Source organism: Taurulus bubalis (genome assembly GCF_910589615.1).
Source record: "Taurulus bubalis genome assembly, chromosome: 12".
Lineage (NCBI taxonomy): Eukaryota > Metazoa > Chordata > Actinopteri > Perciformes > Cottidae > Taurulus > Taurulus bubalis.
The window spans coordinates 21,707,433-21,731,601 of record NC_136600.1 but is presented as its reverse complement, the minus strand read 5'-3'; the positions used below and the strand labels follow the sequence as shown (position 1 = coordinate 21,731,601).

Sequence of the window (24,169 nt, the reverse complement as noted above, 5' to 3'; positions counted from 1 at the left end):
ATTTTTAGAAGGCACCAAGTTAATTCTGGTCACTGCTGGGTTAACCCTGACTTTCTCTGACGAAAAGAACAACAGCTCTGTCTTTGATATCCCCCTCAAATGTAATGGCAAGCTGAAAGATAAAGAGAGTCTCTATACACAGAAGCACAGACCCGCCAGTGTTCAGGAGGATGTCCAAAAACTGCAGAGAGGCCGAGTTAAGCCAAGGACATCCTCAGTATCAATGGAGGCATTTATCAGTGGCCATTATTAACACAGTCAACTCCTTTTGGTCGAGCAATATGCTCCATAATGTATTGTATTGCTTTATTCTTTTAATAGGGCGTGCTGAGTAATGGGCCAGGGAGGCAGGTAATGACAGCAGAGATATGGGGTGCAGGGAGAGATCATTGGAGTTTGAGGTTACTGGCCAAGGTCTTCATTCCTGTACTGACTCGTGCACTCAGTGGAATTCTCACTGCAGCACGGATTAGTGCAAGGAACTTAAATAAGGCAGCTAATGCATCACTTAGCAGGGGCTAATGCACTAAAACAAGAATTATCAAAGAAAATGGATTTGAAAGTAGCTTGCGAGGACACATAGATACGCACACATTCGCTGTGTAAAATAATTATTAAGCCCTGTCTCTTTATCTTTTTTTATATCTATTTGTACATGCACACATGGTCAGACACACAAACGTTTGCATGCTACTGTAACATAAGATACATCATCCCTGTACCCAGATGCATACTCATGTATTACTGCCAATGGTAGTGACATTCTTTTAAAGTGAAATTGTATGACACTTCCAATCTATACTGAAGGTTTCTGCAGTCACCAGCCTTCGCTTTTAATTTGCTGACTGGCATCTCACACTAGACGGAAATATGACGAGAGCATTGATCAGAACCTCATCCAGACTAATGTGACGGCAGATAAATGGGTGGACACAGTAATCGCAAAGTAGTACACTGCAGCCAGCAAGAAACGTTAATGTTCCATTGTTCAGTGTGACCGAGGATTGTCTTAATGGTGCAATTGATAGTCTGCACAGTCTGAGAGCTAAATAAAGAGAGGCATTTAACTGCTGAGTTGATGAAGGCGCCGCCACATAGGCCACAGTGTGCTCATTGTGGCTTTATTCAAAGTGGACATTTGTGCCAGCCCCTTCCCTTTGCCTAGTCCTATTTGTGTGTATGCCACGGGCACCCGTTCTCTGGCACCCTGTGGCGCGAAAACTGCAGCCACCCCAACATGGCCAAAAGCCCAGAGCGCCATGTTGATCCTTGGAGATTGGAAGTTAGAGTAGATGTGACAGTTTCTGGTATCATCTCCCCTAAAACTGTGAGATGTGACGAGAGCAGAGTTGCCGTAGACTGCGTGCATCGGTGGAGGGTATCCGCACTGACTGTGTCAGGCGGGCAAACCAAATTGATACAGGCGTGCACGCCTTTGCCCATGTGCGGGCAAAAACACAAGCACACATAAATCCAAGCACCCCCAGATGTAAACATACAGGGAATTGCGGCTCAGAATGGAAGACATGATGGACGACATGCCAAGAAAGGCAAAGCACTTGTGTTCCTTATGCGTCTAATTTTAGTCGGGCACCAGTGTTGGCTCCCTCTAACAGACCAGGAGCATCATGGGTAAGGGGCTTTCCAGAAGGTTCAGTGACCCAGCAGCAGGTGGAAGCCCATTAACGTAGTCCGGGGACCACCTGCAGCACAAATGCACGCCTCTCCTCTGTGATTTACTTGAGGGGCTTCAAGCTGTGCTAATGCACCGTGCTGATAATCACAGCAATGGCTCATCAAGCACACCTGGACGGCCATCAGAGCCAGGCAGAGACCATGTTCACATTCACGGTCATTAGTTTTACAGCAGCCGTGCGAGGACAGCTCGAGTCCGCGAGGGTGTGTATGTGTACGCCGGCTCGCCGGCATTTTTTGGGGGGAAGGAGGGAAATGTTCAGCAATGGCCATGGAAGAGGGAGATTAGTCACGGTGGCGAGGCACAGCTCCTGGAGAAGGAAATACACTTCCCTCCTAAATACAGCGAGGGTTCCAAAATTTCACTTCTGTTCGCTGGATAATTACCACCTCCCTGAAAATCAACGCAGCACCCCCCCCCACTGTCTATTTTCTCCTCCTTAAACTTTAATCAGGCCAACAGCAAGGTTGGACAATTAGGATTCAGTGGTGGACTGTGGGGTCAGCAGGGTCAGCGGACACCAGATGGTTTGGAGGCTCTGTTGTCTCCTGCAGGGTCAAGCAGGCGAGCTACACCAGGTGGAGGAGGTTTACAGTGTTGCAGCTTACTGTAAAGTGTATAACACATCCATACGCCCAGGTAAGAGGTGTGAACACTGAAGGAAAAACTACAAGACAGAGCGATTAGCTAAATTAATTCCACCTATACTTCCTCTGCATTGAGCTAGAACGGCATCTAAATGCCCCATTTAACAACTCAGCAAACACGGCAGCGTTACTTATCCCACACATGGTTGAACAAGCTACTGTCACAGTGGTTGAAATGAAAATACATCATTAAAGGCTGCGTTTAGTGACTTTCAAAACACCGATACCAGCAACTGCAAAAGCAATTTCTGTACGCCGGGAATCTCCTCTCGCTTCACCTCTCGCACATTCACTCTCTTCATTTTTACTGTTTCACTCTCACTTTGAAAAACTACCTCTCTCCCAAATCGCAGCCTTCCCTCCGACTCTTACTACTCTCGCTATCGACTTTTTTTTTATTGTGAATTCTCTGTGTCTCTCGGGTTGGGGGGGGGCTGTGAGCTCACTCACGGCGCCCTGATGAATGGGGGGTGTCTTTGGCTGTTGAGAGGGGAGAGTAGCTTTAATATGTCATTGGAGAGGGGGCCAGAGAGCCTCTACTGAAGCAGTGTAGGGAGATATGTGAGGGATGGTGTGTGACAGGAAGAGACCGCTGGGCATTGAAAAGAGTGATGACCATGGAAGACTCAAATCCACAGACTGCCTTTGGGTAACACAAAGCTCTTCATTTTGTGTGCCTGTGAGCGCTGTGCACACATCGCAGATGCAGGCAGCGGTAATGACTGTGTGCATCTGCATCAACACAGACCTCATATATATATATATATATATGCGATATGTGCTATATATACTGTATATGTGTGTGTGTGTGTGTATTTTAAAGTAAGCATGGGAGTGGCTTGCTGGTATGACTCATCTCCCTGGGTGTTCTCTGTCTGCACACTGACACATGATAGGGATGCACAGATAAGAGAATGGTATACACAATTTAAAAATTTAAAAAACTTCACCTGAGTGACAAATTGGAATTAAAAACAAATGTATTTAAATCTGCGTCTGGAAAGTTACGGGGTTTTTTGTTTAGGATAATAGAGCTTTTAGACAATTAGTCTATTTTATAATTAGTTGATATATATTGTTATATTTGCTTCATTGTTTCTGTCATTTTTCAATCAAAAGGAGCAAACCAACCAGGTTCCATGTTGTCAGATGTGTTTTATTGCTGAATTTTTTTTGGACTGTTCGCATAAAACAAGAAATTTTAAATTACGTTGGGCTTTTGGAACTTATAATTTACAATCCTTACAAAAAATAATGTATTCATATATAATATAACCTGCAAATGAATTACCATACTCACTACATAATTTATTTTAAAACCAATTACTTTATCTGTGTTAACTGGAATTGATATCTCTCATCCACCGCCACCTCCAAATTCTTGTCCATTTATTTCTTGTCCTTTTATTGTTCGTGCCAAAAATGTCTATCCTCTTCAGTAGATACCAAAGAAGCCAGCTTTAGGCTAGTCACTGTCGTCAGCTGTTATCTTTTAAATAACAGTCAAACCAATATTGCAGTGCTGGCAGCAAAAAAAAGTCTTCCTTTCAGTCTCCTCAGCTCCAGAGTTCAGAGAACGCCATTGATAGCAAATGTGTTTTTTCTTAAGAGATAAGTATATGCAGAGACCGGGTCACAACGTGTCTATCAGCTCCTCTCTGATTGAATTTTAGCAGAATATCGGGACAGATACAGCCCCATAATGTATAACTCTCTGAAGTTTCAGGGTTTTGCTGTTGGGCATTGGTACTTTGAGCTGTGGATTTTTCATGGAATTAATTAATTAAGTGCAAAGAAGAAATAGTTATCGGTATTATTTTTAATCTAAATTAAATCTATAAACCTGTACAATTTAGAAAATCACAGAGCAGCGTCCTGGTACAGGTTGCATTGAAGACCCTGCTGCCCCATTGCTTGTGGTTTCTACCTAACAGACAGGTGTTCAACACTCTGAATTTCCTTATCCGGAGCTCTGGGCGACCGCAGCACCTTAACAGTGCACACTGTAATTCCCCTAAGCACAACACATTGCATAATGAGTCCTTTCAGAGGATTGTCTCTGCCCAATACAAAATAAAAATCTCATATTTGGCAAGACAAACACAAAACCCCAAATGGGAATAGAGTGAATAGCCTGTTTTCTCTGCAAACATGACAACATACTTTCAGATTCACTGACAATTCCTGCCATAGAAGACATGCAAGTGTTAAAGTAAACAATACTGCATAATTCAGCTTAAAAAAACAAACATTTGTTACAATAATAAAAGTTGAGTGGTGCATTTTCAGCTGACAATGCAGCAGTTTGCAGGAGCAATAGTACTGACACGATGCTGAGGGGTCACAAGAGGATTAGAGGGATGAGAAAGAAAACTAAATCATCTATATTTCTTTCAGATTTGTCTTTTTTCTCATGAAATAAAATACTTTCACCTCGAAAAACTCTTCACACCGACACCAGAACCCCACCAGAACTGCATTAATGCAGCCACGCCCTGTCCAGCTGCACAGTGTGCTACAAGCTCACCTGCACACTTGGTCCTGCTCACGAGAGGCGGTCCAGGTGGGCCGGTCCCTCCCTCTCCGGGCCGGGTCAAAAGCACACTGATGTGGTACTCTGTGTCTGGATCCAGATGCCACAGCTTATACGTGACCATGTTGACTCCGTGCACCTCTGACCACGGAGACTGGTTGGCGCGGTACTCAATCTCCTTCCTGATAATGGGGCCATCTCCCAGGATAGAGTTGGTGTTGAGCTGGATGATTAGGTAAGTTGAGCCGCCGCGCAGCAGCTGGGGCGGCGCAATGGGGGATGGAGGCACTGTCGGAAGAAATGAAAAGCAGTGTTTTTCGTTTTCCTGTTCAAACACACGTTTATATTGTTAACGGCAGTTGCTGGCGGGCCCATAGCACTGCTCACAGTCTAGAGTAAAGTCTTGGTAAAGTTGTGGTATTAACTGTATTAATTAGTTGTATGCAAACAGATCACTATGTTTAAAGCCCACTGAATCTTAAATGAGTCCCCAGAGACTGCAGGATGTGAGCAGGTCAAACTGCGTCCAAATAGCAGATTAGTCATACCTATTAACGAGGCATTCAAAGCCCCGCATACATTTTTAGCAAAGCAGTGAGAGAGAAAACCGCTGTGCATGCAGAGCAGTGAATGTGTATGATCTTTGTAGCTGAAGGATTAAGTGGTGTACATCTTTTTCTCTGACTGAGTGTTCGGTCCTCAAGAGCTGGTAACCATGATGAAAGAGGAGACTCTGCATCACTGTCGGGAAAGATTGCCAAACCAAGGATTAATTCCGGAGCCCCACCGGTCAAATGTCACTAACTGGCAGATCCAAGCCACTGAACAATTACACGGGCAACAGTGTGAGGGAGGGAAGGGAATGCAAAAGGAATGAGGACAAAGCATGAGAAAAGATCAGAGTTAGATCTGTGGCTGTGACTAATCCTTCATCCGGCGGAGGCGCCTCTGTCTTTTATGGCGCTCCTCTCTGTGAGCTTTCAACATTACGAGCCCCTCACCTCTACTCCCAGCTGCTTCTCTTTGGCTTGACTTAGCCTGCAGCGGCTCATCTCTGGGCTGTCAATGACTGCATTCATAATGAAAGGCCAAATGTAGGACTCAGGGTAAGCAGCCACTGGGACTGACTTTAAAATAACTCACTTATTTATTTTTAAGGTTCACAGCTCAGCTTTATTTCGTACATTTTACACTTTCTTTTTCTCAGTATATTATTAGTTGTCCTTTTCATTGCTTCCCTCTCTATGCAAATGTATGTGCTGCAAGGATGACATCGTTTTGATGGCCAGCAGTTCCCTCAACAAAGAGCCATTGGATTTTGGATTATTGCAGGAAATAAGCTCTGTGGCAAACACAGCACATGATGGTGTTTTGTAGTGTCATTTAGTCGAACGTTAGCTACCACCTTTTAAAACACATAAAAGCTTCAAAATTCACAAGAGGGATATCGACTAACTTCTGATTTCATTTCGTAGCACAAAAGGTTCAAATCTATTGTGTTAACCACAAACCTTATTTCAGGCATCTAAACACACAAATAATGACTTCCAGAGGAGGGAACGGGAAGTGCTAAAATGCTAACTCATTTCCATGTTTTAGGCCTCATTCCAGCAGCACTCTATTCTCAAACTAAACATTGCTCTCTGGTTAATTAAGGACTTCTTTGCAGTGAGACTCGTGCTTTAAGAGGGGGTAAATCCCTGAAAACACATCTTCAAATGTGCTCAGCATCAAACTGTGATATGGGGCCAAAACAAAAGCCACAGTCATACAGTACCTTAAGGAGAAAGATGAGAATGTTTTATTCATTATGTGGGCACGTAGCTGTCCTCTATGGGGCAATAAGAGAGTTTCATCATGATTCCTGCATTCAATCTACAAAGTTAAAATTAGTGGTTCCAACTCATTAAGGGAATGATTAGGCTCTTCTTAACGGGGCAGTTTGGGGAGAGGAATTCATAAAAGTCTCGTTAAGGTGGAACAGACTACAGGGTCACAGGCAGGTTATTTGAACGTGACTTACAACCGGCCTCAACTCCTGGTGCAGAATGAGCTTTGCCATAAATAACATCTTTGTCCTGATTAAAAACTAGAATGATTGCCTTGCCATTGTATGCTTCTGTCAACCAGTCAAGTTGTTGTTTACATCCATGTCTTCCTGATATAATATATGTCGTGAAAACGTTGAAGGAATTTAATAAAAAGGTATTAGGTGTACTTGTTTGGTGAAATGGACGTCCAATGAAAAACACGCCGTCTTCACTGAGACGATTGTTGTCAAAGGACTGGTGGAGAACGACGTCACACGGTGCAGTGACAATCACCTAAAGCTCAATGTCAGCAAAACCAATGGGCTTGTTTCGGACTACCCAAGGATCAGGGGGGCCCCAGCCATGGTTGTCATCCAGGGAGAGAAAGTGAAGAGGGTTGTACCTTGAAGTCCAACTCAATAAAAAACAGGGTGCTGTACATCTTCTATCAATCTATAGTAGCCTTCACAGTAGTGTGCTGGGGGGCGTTGGCATTGAGGCTTGGAGGTCAGCAGTCTCAACAAGCTGTGAAGGAAGGCCAGCTAGGTGAACAGGTTGAAACTGGCGAGTGCGGAGGCAGTATAGCGTAGAGGAGCACAAGGGCAAAAATCAAAAGGCGTCTTAGATAACCCTGCTCACCCTCTCTACAACGAGCTGTGGAAGATTGGCAGCTCGTTGCAAAGAGTGAGAATGACAAGATTGAAGCTTGCGAGCTGTTCCTCATCCGAGTCAAGGGTCGACGGATGGAGGATGTTGTTTGCTGTACAGAATGTGAAGCCCCTTGAGGATTTGTGATATAGGGAAATATGATTTGATGTTGTTAAGCTTTGTTGTTCTTCCTCGGCTGGATGTCTAAAAGTGTGTACGTTCATTGAGAGGAACAACAAACGTGTTCACATGCTGGGCCTAAAAGGTTGATCACAAAGTTGTAGCCATGACAGTCGACAGCAAATCTTCTACCCGGCAGCACAGACGATCTATATAATCACCACGGTTTTAAGGCGGTGACCGCATAGATCGTCCAAGTCAATATTTGATCATAGGTCAATATGGTCACAATCTTCCCTTCGGTTGCTGAGTTACGGCATGGAATAATGGTATTTTTCCACCACATTATTATTACTTAAACTTTATTACATTCGTCATATCACAACGTAAGGACACAGCCTTGTGGTTAAAGGAGGACCTAACATTAATTACAGATGAGGCTGATGGGAATGTCCTTAGTGTTTCAGGTCATAAAACAAAGTATTGCAGGAAGAGAAATTCTGATCAGGTAATGCCATGAGAGAAAAAGTTATTACAATGGATCCTGTTCGTACCAGATTTCATGGCAATACTTCCAAATGCTGTAGAGACATTTAAAAAATAACCACACATGTCAACCTGCTATTGGTGTAGGGGGAAAGTAAAGGGATCGTCCAATCATTCAGACACATCATCTGGGGATCACGAATGTCTGTCCACAATTTGATGGCAATCCATGAGACAGGTATTGAGCTATTCAGTCTGCACCAAAGTGATAAAGGGACCAACCCATTGATCAACAGACCCGACAACGTACAGCCTGCTATTGCCATTAATACAGCTGTAATATCAGGAGGAGCGTACAGTAGAGGACAAGAAGATTGGGAATCTTTCATAACCTTATTTCCCTTTGTCAACCTTCCTTTGCTGAGGGCTAGAGTTTGTTATGCCATCAAGCCATCCCACAGCCATGTCATTACGATGCTGTCAAAGTGGTGTCAGGCTGTGGGGTTGGAGTGAGTAATGGGAGTGAGGTCACCATCTGCGGTACGTGATATGACAGGAGCTGCAGGAGTCCAAGTCAAGTGAACAGCTCTTTGACAGAGTGTGGCAGCATATTTGACAACTCCAGCTCAGAAAACAACACATGTTGGGGGAGATGGCATTTGCCATCCAAACAGCCTTTACGTGTGTCGAGCACCGTACAATTTGGGCTTAGTGAATTTTTATGGAAATCAGTGACGTGTCTGTGATTTCAGCCGTTATGCACAAAAGATATCTTACGGGTGATTTGAAATGTCTTCAGACGAGTGGTTACTGTAATCAATTTCTTTTTTTAAACTCTCCTCCGCATCACACGCAGTAATCTACTGTGACCGAGAAGAGCAGAACATCCTGTTATCGTACAAAACGTCAGGAAAACTGACGGTTGGGATGAGAGAAAAAAGCAAAAAGAGAACAATAAAGAGACAAATAAAGAGAGAGTGTTTACCTTTGACAACGAGTTCAGCAAAGTTTGAGACCCCAGAGCCCCTGGGGGACTGAGTGACACAGCGGTAAAGGTCCTGATCCGTTCGCTGGACGCCGTCTAGCTGGAAGGATACCACAAAGCGCCGGTGACTCAAGTGCTTGACGGATGCCGTTGTGAAAACGTCCCCGTTGTGTCTCTGAAAAGCAGGAAAAGGCCAGGGTCAGAGAAAACAGACTGGGTCATCATGTCCCTCTCTCTAACACACACAGGTACATGACATTTCATACCGTGTACCTTAGCTACACACACACACACACACACACACACACACACACACACAAACATACACACACAGCTGGAAAAATAAGTAGCAAAAGCAAAGAAAGCTGAGCTGTTGTTGTCGTCCCTAGTAGGGGTTAAGCTCCCAAACCCTGGATCCCCTGTTACACACACACACACACACACACACACACACACACACATATATATACACACACACACACGCACGCATTAAATACCTATTAAATAGCCCTTGTATTCAGTTATTGCTCAGTAAACCCCCGAGAGAGGTAGCCAATAATGTAGCAAAACACGCTTAAATTATTGCTATCTGGGTCAGTTCTTATTCGAGCTCTGTGATTAAAAAGGAGGATTGTCCAATTGTGTGCAATTTAATTAGAATGGCAGGACCATGTCTGTGATTTAATCAGGCAATATGACGATCAGACCTGCTTTAATAAAACAAATGAAATCTAGTTAAAATAATAGTGATTATGAGGGTAATGCATGTCACGAGTGTTGTCCCTTAATGGAGCCCATCTACAACCGTAGCCGTCCTCGGTGGGCAATGTTATTGAACCAAAACATTTAACTGCTCAGCAGTTAGAATTGGGAGACAGATGGGCTCTGATGCATTAAGGTTTAATCAGTTTAGTAAATAGGCTAACGGATGAGGAGCAGCATGTAGACTGTTTTTTTTTTGGTAGAAAAAAAGAGACAGTGGAAATGTTTGTGAAACAACTGCTGGTTTAAGCATTAAAAAAGCATTAAAAAAAAGCAGAAACAGAACATAAACAAAAGAGAGTTGGGGCAGAGAGTAGGAAACAGAGGGAAATAGGGCTTGGTGAAAAAGGTCTGATTCAAATGAATGTTGCATGACGCACCTTGCTGTTGCACCGTGAGAGGCATTTCTCACATTGTTCCACACCATTAAAACCACTAGCATCTGTCAAGTCCACACAGTCTCAACTAAAACACATTGGATCGGACATTTCTCTGCTCCTGCTTTCAGGCCATTCTCTTTGTGTGAAATAGTGGACATTCATCTTGAAACGTATCCTTTTGATCTGCCATTTTGAACAGAATCCAAAGACTGGGAGCACGCTGGGATCAACAAGGGAGCCTTTGGGTTCTGCTCGGCCATCTCGGGCCCTCTGTCGTGCTTCTGATTTGGACACAAACCTCGGGTCGAGCCTCCGCAAACAAACACATAAACACGCAGCCTCTGATGAGGTTTAAGCAGGCAATTAATCGTGTGGCCGCGAAGAAATAAAAACACTCTCAATCATACCCTCCTGCATCCTCCCCTTTTCTTTCTTTTTTTACGGTGTTTTCACCACCGAGCTTGTGGATTACAGTAGAGGAGGCGAGGGGAAATCAGGATGAATCAAATAAGCATGAGATCACTTCATGTTACGTAAACAATCTGGCTGTGGCTAATTGGCGAGGAGACAACAAAACGATCAGTTAATCTGGCAGCCGTGTGCCGCCAAAGACTGCGCCGCAGCTGGTACGGCAGACACAATAAACACAAAAGGGCACAACAACTCAAAACAACAGTGGTGCGAGTCTATATGAAGAAAATGGGTCAGACAGACATGCGAGACGCAGACAGAGCAGACGGGAGGTGTAGTGGAGAGGACAGTCGAAGGCCGAGGAGAGGAAGAGAAGGAGCCTGGAGATCTCATTACAGCAGGCGCCTGTATGGTGATGCCAGCGAATTAGCCAAAGTATTTGTCTTCATTTGTGTTGTGACCAAATGGCTGGTTTGAGTGAGCGTTCAGAGGGGTTTGGCATGAGGATGCTTCAATTACATAAATCACACATCCCCGTTTCAAACAATACAGTAAGGTGGCTGAGGTCGACCATGATTAACACTAGCTGAAGTGGCCGGTGAGATGTTGGAAAACGTAGTGATTGTGTGGCTGCAGAGCATCCGCAGCATGAGATGAAAAACTGTTTAGCCCTCCAGCATTATGACGTCTGGTCCTTTAATCAGAGTAACATAAAGAGGGGGATTTCAAGACCACAGAGTTATTCCCCAGCAGAGGAAAGCCTGCGTGGCCCGTCTGACCTTCACAGAGTGAGCCATTCAAGATGAAAAAGACAGATATCTAAAACACAGCACATGGTTTGAATAAAAATGGGAGGCAGTGAAGAAAGCAGCGAATGCTATGATCCCATAAGCAATGCAACTTTTCAAAGGCAATGAAGTAAGGAGGCTTCAAGGCCTTCGTGGCCTTCACAGCAAGAACTCTACTGTCTGCAATCCTTATTTAAGCACAAGCACGTTTGGGACACTTAATGATTCAAAAACAGAGAAAACCTTGTTGCAATGGTTATTTAGGGTAACACTCTCAGTCTCCACTTAAAATGCAGTGTTAGTTTGATCAAACGGATCACTACAGAGTCAAAAAGACGACAAAGAGACACAAAACAACCACAAACATAAACAAAACGACCGCGAAGAGATGCAAAATTACCACCAAGAGAGGCAAAACAGGCACAAAGAAACACGGAGAGACGCAATAGAACTACACACACAACTTGTGCTTATAAAACAAGCACAAAGACACAAAAAAACAAGCAGAAAGAGAGGCGAAATGACCATAGAGAAACACAAAGTGATCACAAAAAGATGCATACAAAACTTGTGCTTATAAAACAACCACAAAAACACACAAAACTACAGCAAAGAGACACCCAACAACCTGAAAAAGAGTTGTTTTGTGTCTCTTTCAGTCGGGGTGTATTGCTGCTTTTCAGGAGAGGTGAGGGGCCGTTCACATGTCCTGAAGTAAAGTACCTCTAAAATATAGAGGATCAGTCTAAACCTGCTATTTTTCTTTTGCACTGTTGCTGTTTTTTGGAGGTACTAGAATACAACACTCACACATTTCCATAAAGTCCACTATTGAACCACTGACCTCCAGCAGGAGCTTCTCAGCCTCTGATGCTCTTCCAGCTGCAACACACTGAAACGTAGCATTTTGCCCGGCGTTGACCTCCTCGTCTCCGAGCCTGGAGAAGTGCGGCGCCTTATCTAAAGAGACGGGCGGAGAGAGGAACACAGTGAGATCAAAAGACTCCATTACCATTCAGCCAGTACACAATGAGTTACAGAACAGCAAAATGTTTTCAAGGCTTTTTAAATACATAAAACAGGAATTTCAGGCATCATCCAATGTTGGCGCATAATTCATTAAATACCACAAACTCGCCGCATCAAAAACAAAAACAGCTTCTTTCAGTTGAAGGTTTAAAGCAGCATTAAACTTGAGTAGCGACTTTCTATTCTAATTTTGTATTAGATTAATTATGCTTCATTTGTGATAGTACTGATGAATATGAATGCTCATGACTTAACAATAAAACTCCTGTATCCTTTAACTAACTATGTTTTTATTTTTGTATTTCTCATCGCAGTTGCATTTACAAATTAAGTTGCAGGGAAAAAACTGAAACAAGGAAAGCAAATAAAAGTAAAGTGAAAAAAGAAACAGGAAAGTAACAAAAAGTATTTTTTGTGGGTATGTGTTGATGTATTCGTGTTGACAGTGGAGGATAGAATATGTTGCATTGCTTTCCATCCTCCAGACTCATCAGCACCATTTGTGGACATGGAAATTGAAATAAATTGAAACATAATAACATATAAAATGTGAAACACACTGAAAATGTGTAAATATGTGTTGAGAGGGTCACACACTGCGAACAAAATGAGAACAGAGGCGATGTGAGCAGAATGTGGGAGTGAATCTGCAGAAGAAAAGCCACAGAGTAAAGCATCAGTCCTCCACATCTCTCCACTAATAATGTCCCAGCATGCTGAGCGAAGCTGCCAATGAGTCAGTGTGTGGGAGTCGCCCTCTCGCCCAACTCCGTGATTTACAATAGTGCTGCGAGAACCAGATCCCTGCAGAGGCAAATCACTGGGTAAATGCCGGCAGCACTGCCTGCAATCCCTGAGAAATGAAGGGTAGGCCGAGTCGACACGTCGCTCCGGATGATTGACAGGAAGAAGATGGCAGAGCAACGGTGAAGCAAATGTTTGGGTCTCACACATCTTCTGCTTGGTTTTGCATAACATTATGTTGTTATGTAGCAAGAGATGTGTTGGTTTGTTTACAATAAGTAGTCTGGGGGAGAGTGCTTGGATCTTGCACCCCACAGGTGGCCATGTTTTCTTTGGGTGACTCTCCCTCCTAAGGTTGATTCATAATTCATGCCTGAGAGCCAAACATAAACAAACACTGAAATGAGTGTGAATGGGGGGGAAAAGTGTCCCCACAGTTGGCAATAACTGCTGTGTTGTACAGCTAAATGTGTCAGATGTTATCCTCAGGACTCTTTAGCATGATGAATATTTCATCGGAGCGTAACACTGGCTGCAGAGTCAAAGACTAAGACTTTGGATAAAGAAAACCGAAAAGTCAACCATGCTTTCACCAGAATTTACAAAAAAAGGAACTTGTTGAGCTTTTATTGATTTTTCATTAAAAAACATTTTTTTTACTCGCTTCGGGTTTTCACTCGTTAGCCGGCAACTAATGCAGCCTGGCCGCGTGCCACATCATAAGGCATGTTCAGGTCTCGATGAGAGTCTTAATCATTTAATGGCCACAGTGGGAGCATTCAGAAGATGCCATCTGCCGTCTCGGGTAGAAACAGGGTGACTGACTGGGTGGCGCGCGTACGGCACGGTGTGACCAATCTCACAGCCGGTGCTCATTTATTTAAATCATTGGTAGTATACTGTGTGACATGACATCACGGATACGTCTCCAAACACTATTGTGATAACAGTAGGGGATATGGAAATATATTAACACGCTGAATCTCCATCAAGCGTGTGTTAGTTATATATGCCCCAATGGCATGTGATGTGCTTTGAGCCCTGGTGTTCAGCAGTGTGACGATGAAATACTTTGACCAGGTATTAAGGGACTCGGTGAATATCTTTTACACAAGGTCCTCAAGGGATAACAACACATTGAACCTCCACCCACACTGACACAAAAAGAGCTCCGCAGCTGGGAGCCATTGGAAACAAAAAACCCTTTGAAATGCAGTGCTTGATGGGGGAAAAAAAATACCTTCTGTGCACAGTGACTTATGACAAAAAGCTCCACCGCACTTCCAGGCAGGCCATGACAACATAAAGGCCTTTAGAGAGAGAATTAAATATCTCACTGATAAATAAATGTGGCTGTCAAACGAGGCCGGAGCGGCAGGTGTGGTGTCAGGTGGGGAGTGTTGGCATTTGGGTGTCACAGCGTTTTAATAGACACTTCTGTTGTCGCTGGACGCCTCAGGACAACCTGCAACACTAATATAAAAAGGTCAATCAGCCATCACTCTTCTCTGTATCCTATTGAAATACATATTTTCCTCCCTTTTTTTTCCTCCAGCACCTCCTGTAATTGCAATTCATTGTCAGAAGTGGCACTTACAGCAAGGGTAGTTGAGCACCATGATGTCATCTAGGGCGATGTAGCCCCGCCGCTCTCTGGAAACGGTTGCCTCAATCAGCACCTGCAAAAGAGAAGCAAGCGTGAATACGCGATGAACAGATTTGAATTCATAACCAGAACAGCTAACGCATACACTTACGATTGACCTAATGCTCCCAAAGCTGAAGTGTGTGAGCAATTTCCCGAAGAACATTGAGGGCCGTATGAATTCTAATGCTTTCGGTGACCGACGCATTATTTACAAGCCCGTCGCCACACTGTCGCACATCCGCTGACCCAAAACAGAAAAGCGAGACAATGAGAGAGACAAGAGAGAGACAGGAGCATAAAAATAGGGAGATGGATAAGTTTTGCCTGAGACCGCAGGGCTAAGAGAAATAATAGCTTTATCAGGGAGGCACACAATGTGGCGCCTGAGTCATGAGCTCTATTCTACATTCAGGGCACGGGCTGCTGTGAAGCCATAACGGCAGATAATACAGCGTGCACAGGGCCACGAGACTCAAGGGAGGACGGAGCGCCACACCGTCCTGTGGAACAATAAGCCGGATGAGCAGCAGGCGCTCATGAAACCTAATCAATATCAAATCACCATCTTCAGTAATAGTGAGAGAGTTATGAGACACAGGGGGGTGATGTTTGTTTTCACAGCACCAAGGACAGTCTTCCATCCGCACGTTTGATCGAAGGCCGGCTTTGAGTTATTGTTTCTCTTAATCCTCTGACCGAATGATTACAACATGTTTCCTATCACTGGGGCTTGATTTTTTTACTGAGACCGCCACGCCCACACTCAGGCTATCTTATGTCCAGCGAGCTACTTTAAATGTGTGTGTGTGTGGACACACTCGAACTTCTCAAAGTTATGGAACTGAATCAAGCTGTCGTAGTTTCACCGGTGACTTTTTGTGTTGCAGAATGAATACACTGAGGCTGCCAAAACAGAAAGAACATGTTAATACTTGATGTTGGAGACTGTAATGTATAATATATAATGTCTGACCCAAAAAAATCGTACAGCCCTCCAAAAAGCTTGTTAAAAAATGATAACTGCATTCCATAGTCTATCTCAGATCATGTCGTTTTCTTATTATCGTTAACAGGATGATGATAAGGTTGAGGGCTCTGGAAAAGAATTAAGTGGGCCTTAAAATACCTTTTGGGAGATTGAGTTGTTCATATCCATCCAAACCCCATGTTGCAAACTCCATCCAAAGAGGAAAACCTTGAGACGTGATTGAAAGTTCAGGAAAAGGCTAAAAAGTGTGCTAAGATTTATTTATTTTTTACCTCACTTTGAGGGGTATTAAAAGGATTTTCGTGAAAATACTTCTCAAATGCATCAATTGTAGAACGACAGATTAGAGTGGCTTTTTCTGCACTGTATGACGATAGAACTTGGTTTTTGAATTATTATTATTTTGTATTGGTGACAGGAGGATAATTTCAGTTTCAGTGGCAAAAACATAAGGTCCACAAATTAGCTTGTCCAAAGATTTTTTTGAGAGTTACAGTATCCACTGTGGAGAACTGTGAGATAAAATTGAAAGCTCAGTCAAAACCAAGAGAGTGGACCTTAAAGTACGTTTTTTTTTGTCAGGATACATTTTTTACATTGGCAGTCTGTGTTGTACAGCAATTGCATGACATGTATGACAGCATCAAACATCCGAGGCCACCTTTTGGCATCGAACAATCTTTCCATGTGGCTGAAGACACATTTCAGGCAATAAGTAGAAAAACACCCTGACCAAAAAGACCCCTGCTCATCCTCACCAACACAACCCACTTGTGTTTGCACACCTCATTCAAGAGTCACAACAACATCTCCAGGACCTCTGGCCCAAATTCCAGCTCCACCTCTCACGCTTTGGGAGGGAACACGCAGAAAAAAACATTGGTGTGACAACATCCTTGGCCATGCAAGGGATGTGGGGAGATTTGGGTCAGCTAAAAGACTCCTGACAGAAAGAGAGAGGAGGCATGCAGAGAGAGGAGAGGGGTGGGCTAGAAGGGGTGATGGAGGGAGAGGAGGAAAGGTCCTGGCTGCTGGGTCTCACTGGTGGAGAGTGACCCTGCTCTGCCTATAACTGGCCGCTCTCCTCCGGCTCAGGGAGGAACACTCAGGCTAATCTTCTTCTGCCAGAGTCAATTTTCCCGTTTGTATCCAGACACCACTGGAACCTGAGCCGGGAAGAAAGAAAAAAAGCCACTGCTTTTAAATCGGGGAAAAGTAACATTTCCACTTTTCATCATTTCCACTTTCCCCCCTGTTTCAAATGATCTATTTTCTTTAAAAGCCTATGCTGGAACCTCTTCCAGCATTTCACTCTCCCTATCCTTCAATTGTTCATTGTCGTGCTTTGTTTCTTTTGCTGTCTATCTTTTTCTCTCGCCGCCTTCCCTCCAAGCTTCCCTTCTATTCTGCTGCTGCAATATTTACAGCAATAATTAAAGCACAATATCCTTCAATACGTTGACCTGAATTAGCTGTGTAAGCACACACACCGCCATGTCATCAGACTGACATCAAAATGAGCCAGAAGCACCGATTAGGCTTAATGCTATACACAGAAGAGAGAGAAATGTCTTGAAAGTCTAATTGAAGGTGCTATTACTCTCTGCTGAGCTAAAACACTCAATAAGAGATTGATTACTGGTTAATCCTCCCTCGACTTAGCCATTAGGATAGGAGGTTATTAAGGGGGAGACATTCAGAGCATTTGTTTCAATAAACAACCTCCGCATTTTTTTTATTGAAAGCCACTTTTCCAAAGAAACTTTCTCTATGCCTGTACTTTATTCTAATGAATGGCTACTTTACTTCCAAAAGATATAAAAATGCAGGAAGCGGCTTCTGAAGAAAAAAAAAGAAAAAGCATGACACGCAGTGATTTATGACTGATATAAAATGCACATTAGGAGAACATATTACATTACCCTGCATTATTGGCTTTTAGAAGCAATTGTTATGTATACAAATCAAGAGATGATTTATCTGGCCCTATAAACACGCTTCTACCTTCCCCTCTCCAGTCAGGAGACACCATTAGACGCAGGGCTTTCACTCACCATTAGACACGGTCACATATAAATAACTTCTTCAATATTCACAGACAAAAGGTCACACGCTGAAGTAAATCTGGTCAGATGGAAAATGCCAAAGGATAACAGTATGTGTCTGACATTATGGTTTAAATCTTAGGAGTCTCATTTGCTCTCCACAGTATTTCACAGAGGTATTTTCCATATAGCCAAAGGCTCAGCTGGCACCACTCTCATTAGACTGAAGTAGGGAAAAGGGAAATGGAAGATATTATCAGACAAAGCTGAGACACGAGGATTCTCATTTACGAGTCTTTGTTGTGCCGACCGCAATCCAACTTGTTCCTTTTCCTGAAGGAAACGAGCCTGATAAGGAAACAAGATGGAATCATGGGAAACGTTATGAAGTGGGCTCTGGTTTAAGATCTGGATGAGAAGATCGATCCATCTCACATGTGTCGTTTGTTAAAGTTCACAACTGGTTAGCCTCGCCGGGCTTGTGTAGCATACAGAGCCGCTAGCCATGTCCAAAGGTAACACAACAACAACAAACAAACAGCATCCCTTCAGCTCACATTGTATCTCCTTTATAAAAAATACATCGCCACACGAAGAGCTGTGTGCTGGACTGTTTCTTGGCCTGCCATCATTGTGGGGTTCCCAGACAGTGGTGTCTGAAAGTGCATTTGACATAACATGTGAGTGTTGTATTCAGGTCAGACCTATATTGTGTATTGGCGTATTGAACTACGGGATGCATAATAAACACGCAATATCAACAAGTGGAAAATGTAAAGCAATGCCGAAGCCAAGCATGTCTGAAGAAGATTCTGACATTTGGAAGGAGACAAAGTAGAAAGAAGAAAGTGAGAGACGGTAAAGAGGGGAGGGGACATGTCAGTCTTGGAGGGATAGATAACATCTTTAATATTTGATAACAAGGTTCTCCAGCTACTGCAAACACCTCTACCAGAAAGAGTCAGAGAGAGAAATATGGGAATGTACACCAGACCAAACACATCTTCAATCGAGAGATCTCAAGGTGATCTCGTTCTGTTAGATTTTCATCCCCCAAAAAAATCCATTGCACTCCAAATCCCAATTTCCCAACTGTGAGAGGAGAACATGATGTGTGTGTAATGCTCCTTCAATGCTTAATGCAAACAAATGGCAGCCTGGTCACAGAGGAAGGAGACTGAGGTGATTTTGGTTTCTGGCCTTTTAATTATTTGCATTGGCGATTACAAGAGAACTGCTTTGACTTTTACATTCCACAATGACTTTTTACCAAAAGATAAACAGTGTCTTACATGTGTCGTAAACAAGGTGTTTCATTAGACTCTAAATCATGAAATGAGCAACCTTGGAAGTAATCTCACAGCTATATATCTGTGCAGTGCAAAAGGCTAAACTGACATGTTGTATCCCTGTGCTGTAGGAAAGGAACTAGGAGCTCTAACATGACCTGAAATCTAATAAGACGGAAAAACCTGCGGATTTGAAAAGCCTCTCTGAAATGATGTGTGTTCTCCTGGGATTTATTTTACTCGGAGACAAAGATAAGAAGTGCCTCTTCTCCACCTCTGCTTCAAATGAGTGCTTTACTAGTTTAATGACATGGTAAATCTGCCTACCTATCACTTTGAATCCAAAGTGATTGTATTAGACTTGCTATGGAGCTGATACAACCCAAACCCTTCACTATTTAAAGTCGCACAAGCTTCAGCTAACGTGCTTTAGAGCTAAAAGTCTCGGGTGGATTTAAAGAAACCTTTGTTGAAGCAAAGCCGGCTGTAACATAGTCCCGTTACGCCGCTTGTTGTTGTTCGGTTTTCATTGCACTGTTGATAGATAGCATTAAGATGCTCTTAAATACAGCATCCAGCCTGACACCTCCACACTTAGCCTTTTCTGTTTCAAAGAGAGCAGTGATGTGTGGCAAGGCCAGACCTTGTGTCATTGCACAGTGATGAGCTCTTTGACTGCAGAGGGATTAGCAATGTAAGCTGTGGTATGTGTGACTTTGAGGGGGCAGTTTGTTTTGCTCTCTTTGTACTCAGAAGCAAGCTCAGCTGAGTTAAAGTCAAATGTGGAATGAGAGAGGAAACAAAGAGGAGAAGCTTTGAATCCTTACGATATGATACATTTTATCCAATGGTGAGCAATTCCCCCAAATTTTAATGCATTACATTTGAACACTGAGTTTTCCCACACTAGAGAAGATGTTCTATTAAAAAGAGACACTGTCAACACTAATTTAAGTGTTTTTCCCCTGCACTATTTGTCCTGTCTTCAGAGCCATGTCCTCCTCCTCATAAGCCCTTTAAAAACCTCCTTCTCCTAACAAGAGCATCTCATCAGAGGCCACACAACCATTCTGACTCACCTCTTGGCCGTCATTATTTTACTGGGATGCTTACAGAACACAAAAGTGCACGACTCCACTGGGTAAAGGGGAAAGGAGGTTGAGGAGAAAAGAACTGGTTTACACCGGTACATGCAATAGTAGTTGATGGACAAAGAGAAGGCAGGTTAAAACAGGTTATTATTGTGTTTGTGAACCGTCTGTCCTGATGCGGTGAAACTACGGCAGCATAGTGGTTGAGGCGGTTCGATAACAAAGAGATGACATCTCAGCTGCAACTGCATCCATCAGCAGCGAAGCGCTCCCTAGCAAAAACACTCCACCATTTTCGGCTCACTCATTGTTAAACATTCATCATAAGAGAGACAGCTATTTAATACATTTAATTGGGGTACTGTAAAAGTAATGATTCACACCGAAAATGCCATTAAAAGAAAAGAACAGACAGTGAGAACCTCATTATTTTTGTTGCACCATTGAGCTAATGAACAGTTTTACTGGCAGGGGTTTTTGCCGGCTTGTTTATGAGGGGCAAAGCTCAAGAGAAGGTGCGACTGCCAGAAGCATTGATTAGTAGAGCTCGCAATCCTCTTGTATACTGATTTGTAGCTATGAGATGAGACCTGAAAATACAGCGCATAAGGATTCAAAGTCTGTACTCTCATCTCTACGAGCATCTGTAACGTAATGGGTTTTACCCATAAAGATTTTTTCTTTTCAAAAGGTATTGTCTGTATTTCAATGAACGTAAACATCTCTGGGAATACACTTATTCCCTTCAAGACATACAGTAAGGGATCAATCAAGGCGTATTTCTAAAGCACATAGAAAAGCAACCCACGTGGGTCAAAGTGCTATACAGACCAGAGCAGGTATAGCTAGATTCACAGTTGAAAGAAAAACCGACGTGAACATCCAGGTCGATAGCATTCTCAATGCCGAAGCCAGATATGAAGTGAGAGCCAGGAGGGGGTTAGCTGAGCGTAGCATAAGGACTGGAAACAGGGGGAAACAAAGGACCTGTCTCTGTCCTGGTACGTACCAGCACCTCTAAAGCTCACTAATCAGCACGGTGTATCCAGTTTGTTTAGAGTTGTTCAGAAACAGCTGCCCGTCGACTTCACAGTGACCAGCAGCGTCCAGGAAGTCCCTGCTTCCAGCCAGGAAATAGTCCCGCTAATAACAGTGTAAAACCACAACGTGTTGTTCTTACACAACAGTTTTTGTGAAGATTCAATACATTTTATATAATGAATGAGCTTTAGAGGTGCTGTTAGGCTTTTTCTTTCCTACCTGTTTCCAGTCAAACCCTTTAAACACCCTGGAACCAATTTTGGGTCTAGACTTTGAGTTTGAGTCGTCGTAGGAACCCCCAAATTAATTCCAATACTTGTGTTTATTGTATGTATTTGTTCAGCAAAGACTTGGGAAAAAAAAAGTATATCTGCAAAAAAAACACTTTTTAAAAGATATTTTGATCAAAACTATGAACATCCAGCACGATATGAGCAAGATTTCCCAAAAAATGCCTCCTCGAGCGGTCACCGAGTTTTTCAAACTGTATTATGGTGCCCTAACAACAGCCCACATACTAATAAGACACCTTTTTGTAAAGAGTAGGACCTACATAATCGGAATCTACAACAAAAATCATAATAGAACTTTTGGGTGTTCAAAGCAGTTTCAGTCAAAAAACGGTCTCGTTCAGTTAAAAAATGTAGTTTACGTGAATACTTAAACTTAACGGTTACTTTAATTATCTTTTACACCAGATGTATCTTCTCACAAGGGTTGCGGTATTGTAGCAATTCAAATGAAGTTAAACAACGATGTGGTTCCGGAGATAATATGTTGTTGCTTTTTGTCTGATAATAGGCGCATGGGGATTTTCGCACACTGTTTTTAAAGGGTTAATGCTCAGCTGTGCTCAAATTTCCTGGCACTCCTGTGCAGATATCAGAATCTTCTCATCTAACTCTCAGCAGGAAAGAAAATACGATTATTTCCCAAAATGTCTAACTTTTCTTTTCACAACAAATCCTATTATTCTTTGACAGTGTACCAGTGGTTGAAGCAAAGTTATCAGCGCTGTACCTTTGTCAAAGTGCCACGGTTTTCAAATATTCTCCTCAGCTGTTTGTGTGTTTACGTATATACATTGGATGTCTGATCGTATTTTAAGATCATGATGTTGGTAGAACTGTGTCAGCCTACGTGGAGCCCTCTGTTTATACAAAGGACTCTCTTTTCTTTAACAGAGTGAAGGTCAGATCTTGCAGAGCAGAATAGAATTTAATTAAGTTGGTGGGATTGACAGTTCTTGATAAAATGCACAGTAGTCAACTTAATTGCTTTTTGACAGCTCTGCAGCGTTTGCAGAAAAAATAAATTGGATTAATAGATGGATATCCCTTGTGCTCACCTGACTATACCATATACAGACCACAGCACATCAGGCACCAACATTAGATGCCAGTCAATGTCTGTCTACTGCGAGTATGCAGTGACATGTCGAGCAAATTGTTGGAGTGGGCTGAATACGCAGTACATAGGCTTCAGTAGTATCTACCAGGCATGCCCACAAGAGAACTAGTTAGGGCCCTCGAGCACTAACATTGGCTAGATTCACAGGGGAATCCATGCTAATTAAATTGCAAATGCAAGTAATTAACACCAGATTCACCTCAAGGCTAAAATGAGTGGTGATCAACAGAGCTTTACTGTGTACCATTTTTCATCTGAACAAGATGTCGGTACATGGGTCTGCAGATCTTAATCATGGAAATGAAACCTCTCTTGACTGTTAAACTCAGTGTCAGAGGAGCATCTTGTTCCATTAACACATCATGAAATCAAGGACCCATTAGTCACTTCATCACACGTAGGAGTAAAGATTCTCGGCCTGAGAGAGAGACGGAGTTTGTACCTGGTATTCATTCGGCCAGAAGGTGCTGACGGCCAGCTCCACCTGGTGCCACTGCTTGGCATGGGACCCAGACGTGTTCCAGACCGGGCTGCCGAGCGGACCCCCGTTGACTCGAACGTACGCCCGTAGGGCCCCCGGGCTGTGGCCGTCGCGACTGTACAGGAAGTAGCTGAACTGGACGCAGTGCGTGTCATTTTCGCTCAGAGTCTGCAGCAGCAGCTGAGCACGATGACCCACGGCATGCTGGGAAGAGTTCACCAACATATAGGATCCTGGAAGGAGCAGAAAGAAGAAACGCATCAGTTCATTTTAGTGTTCACACTTAATGGGTCATCGCAACAGTTTAAAACATCTGTCATCTGTTGACAGTTTGATACCTGCTGCCATTTCCTGTATGAGGCTAAAGCTTCAGGGAAGAACTCATGTTCTGCATGCCAACTATTACAGGTTTTAATAGTCAGGACGGTTGGTTTTGAAGACAATCTATGTATATCTTAACTTGGAGGTACCGGCTATTTTAAATCATTGCATCCCCTCTACACAACCTGTCATATATGGGTCAGAAACAGACATCATAAACAAGTTGTGGCAGTTAAGCATTTAAAAAAGTTACAGAGCAGCTTAAATGCCTGCGGTGTTGAATCGTCTTAACTTGGAAAATTAAAGCAGCCAAACAGACACTAGCACTGCGTCTTCCCTCGGGCAGTAATAACTTTTTGGTCAGTGCTTTATTATTCAAGGCATAAGAAATATTTGGGGTATTTTACTATTTATTTAGTGTGTTGCTTTCTAAATGAAAGCCAATAAAGGAGGCATCATGTACTATAAGTGTGTACTGTGCATTATGTAGTAAGATGTACATATCCGGACTGGAGGCTATCAATATATATTTATTATTAAATGAATCAAAAGTTAAACTTGAAAAAACTGAAAATTCAAATGAATCACTATAAGAT

General features: G+C 43.0%; 1 protein-coding gene across 2 annotated transcripts in view; it reads right to left on the bottom strand.

Moving 5' to 3' along the window:
• Positions 1-24,169, bottom strand: part of ptprub (protein tyrosine phosphatase receptor type Ub) — a gene marked incomplete at both ends in the record, with an annotated part of 146,356 nt that overhangs the window by 44,907 nt on the left and 77,280 nt on the right. For both annotated transcript variants that reach the window (XM_079228129.1, XM_079228130.1), the window contains 5 exons: positions 4,871-5,164; positions 9,146-9,320; positions 12,331-12,446; positions 14,857-14,938; positions 23,214-23,485. In XM_079228129.1, the coding sequence (XP_079084255.1) occupies positions 4,871-5,164; positions 9,146-9,320; positions 12,331-12,446; positions 14,857-14,938; positions 23,214-23,485 (939 nt within the window). The remainder of the gene's footprint in view (positions 1-4,870; positions 5,165-9,145; positions 9,321-12,330; positions 12,447-14,856; positions 14,939-23,213; positions 23,486-24,169) is intronic.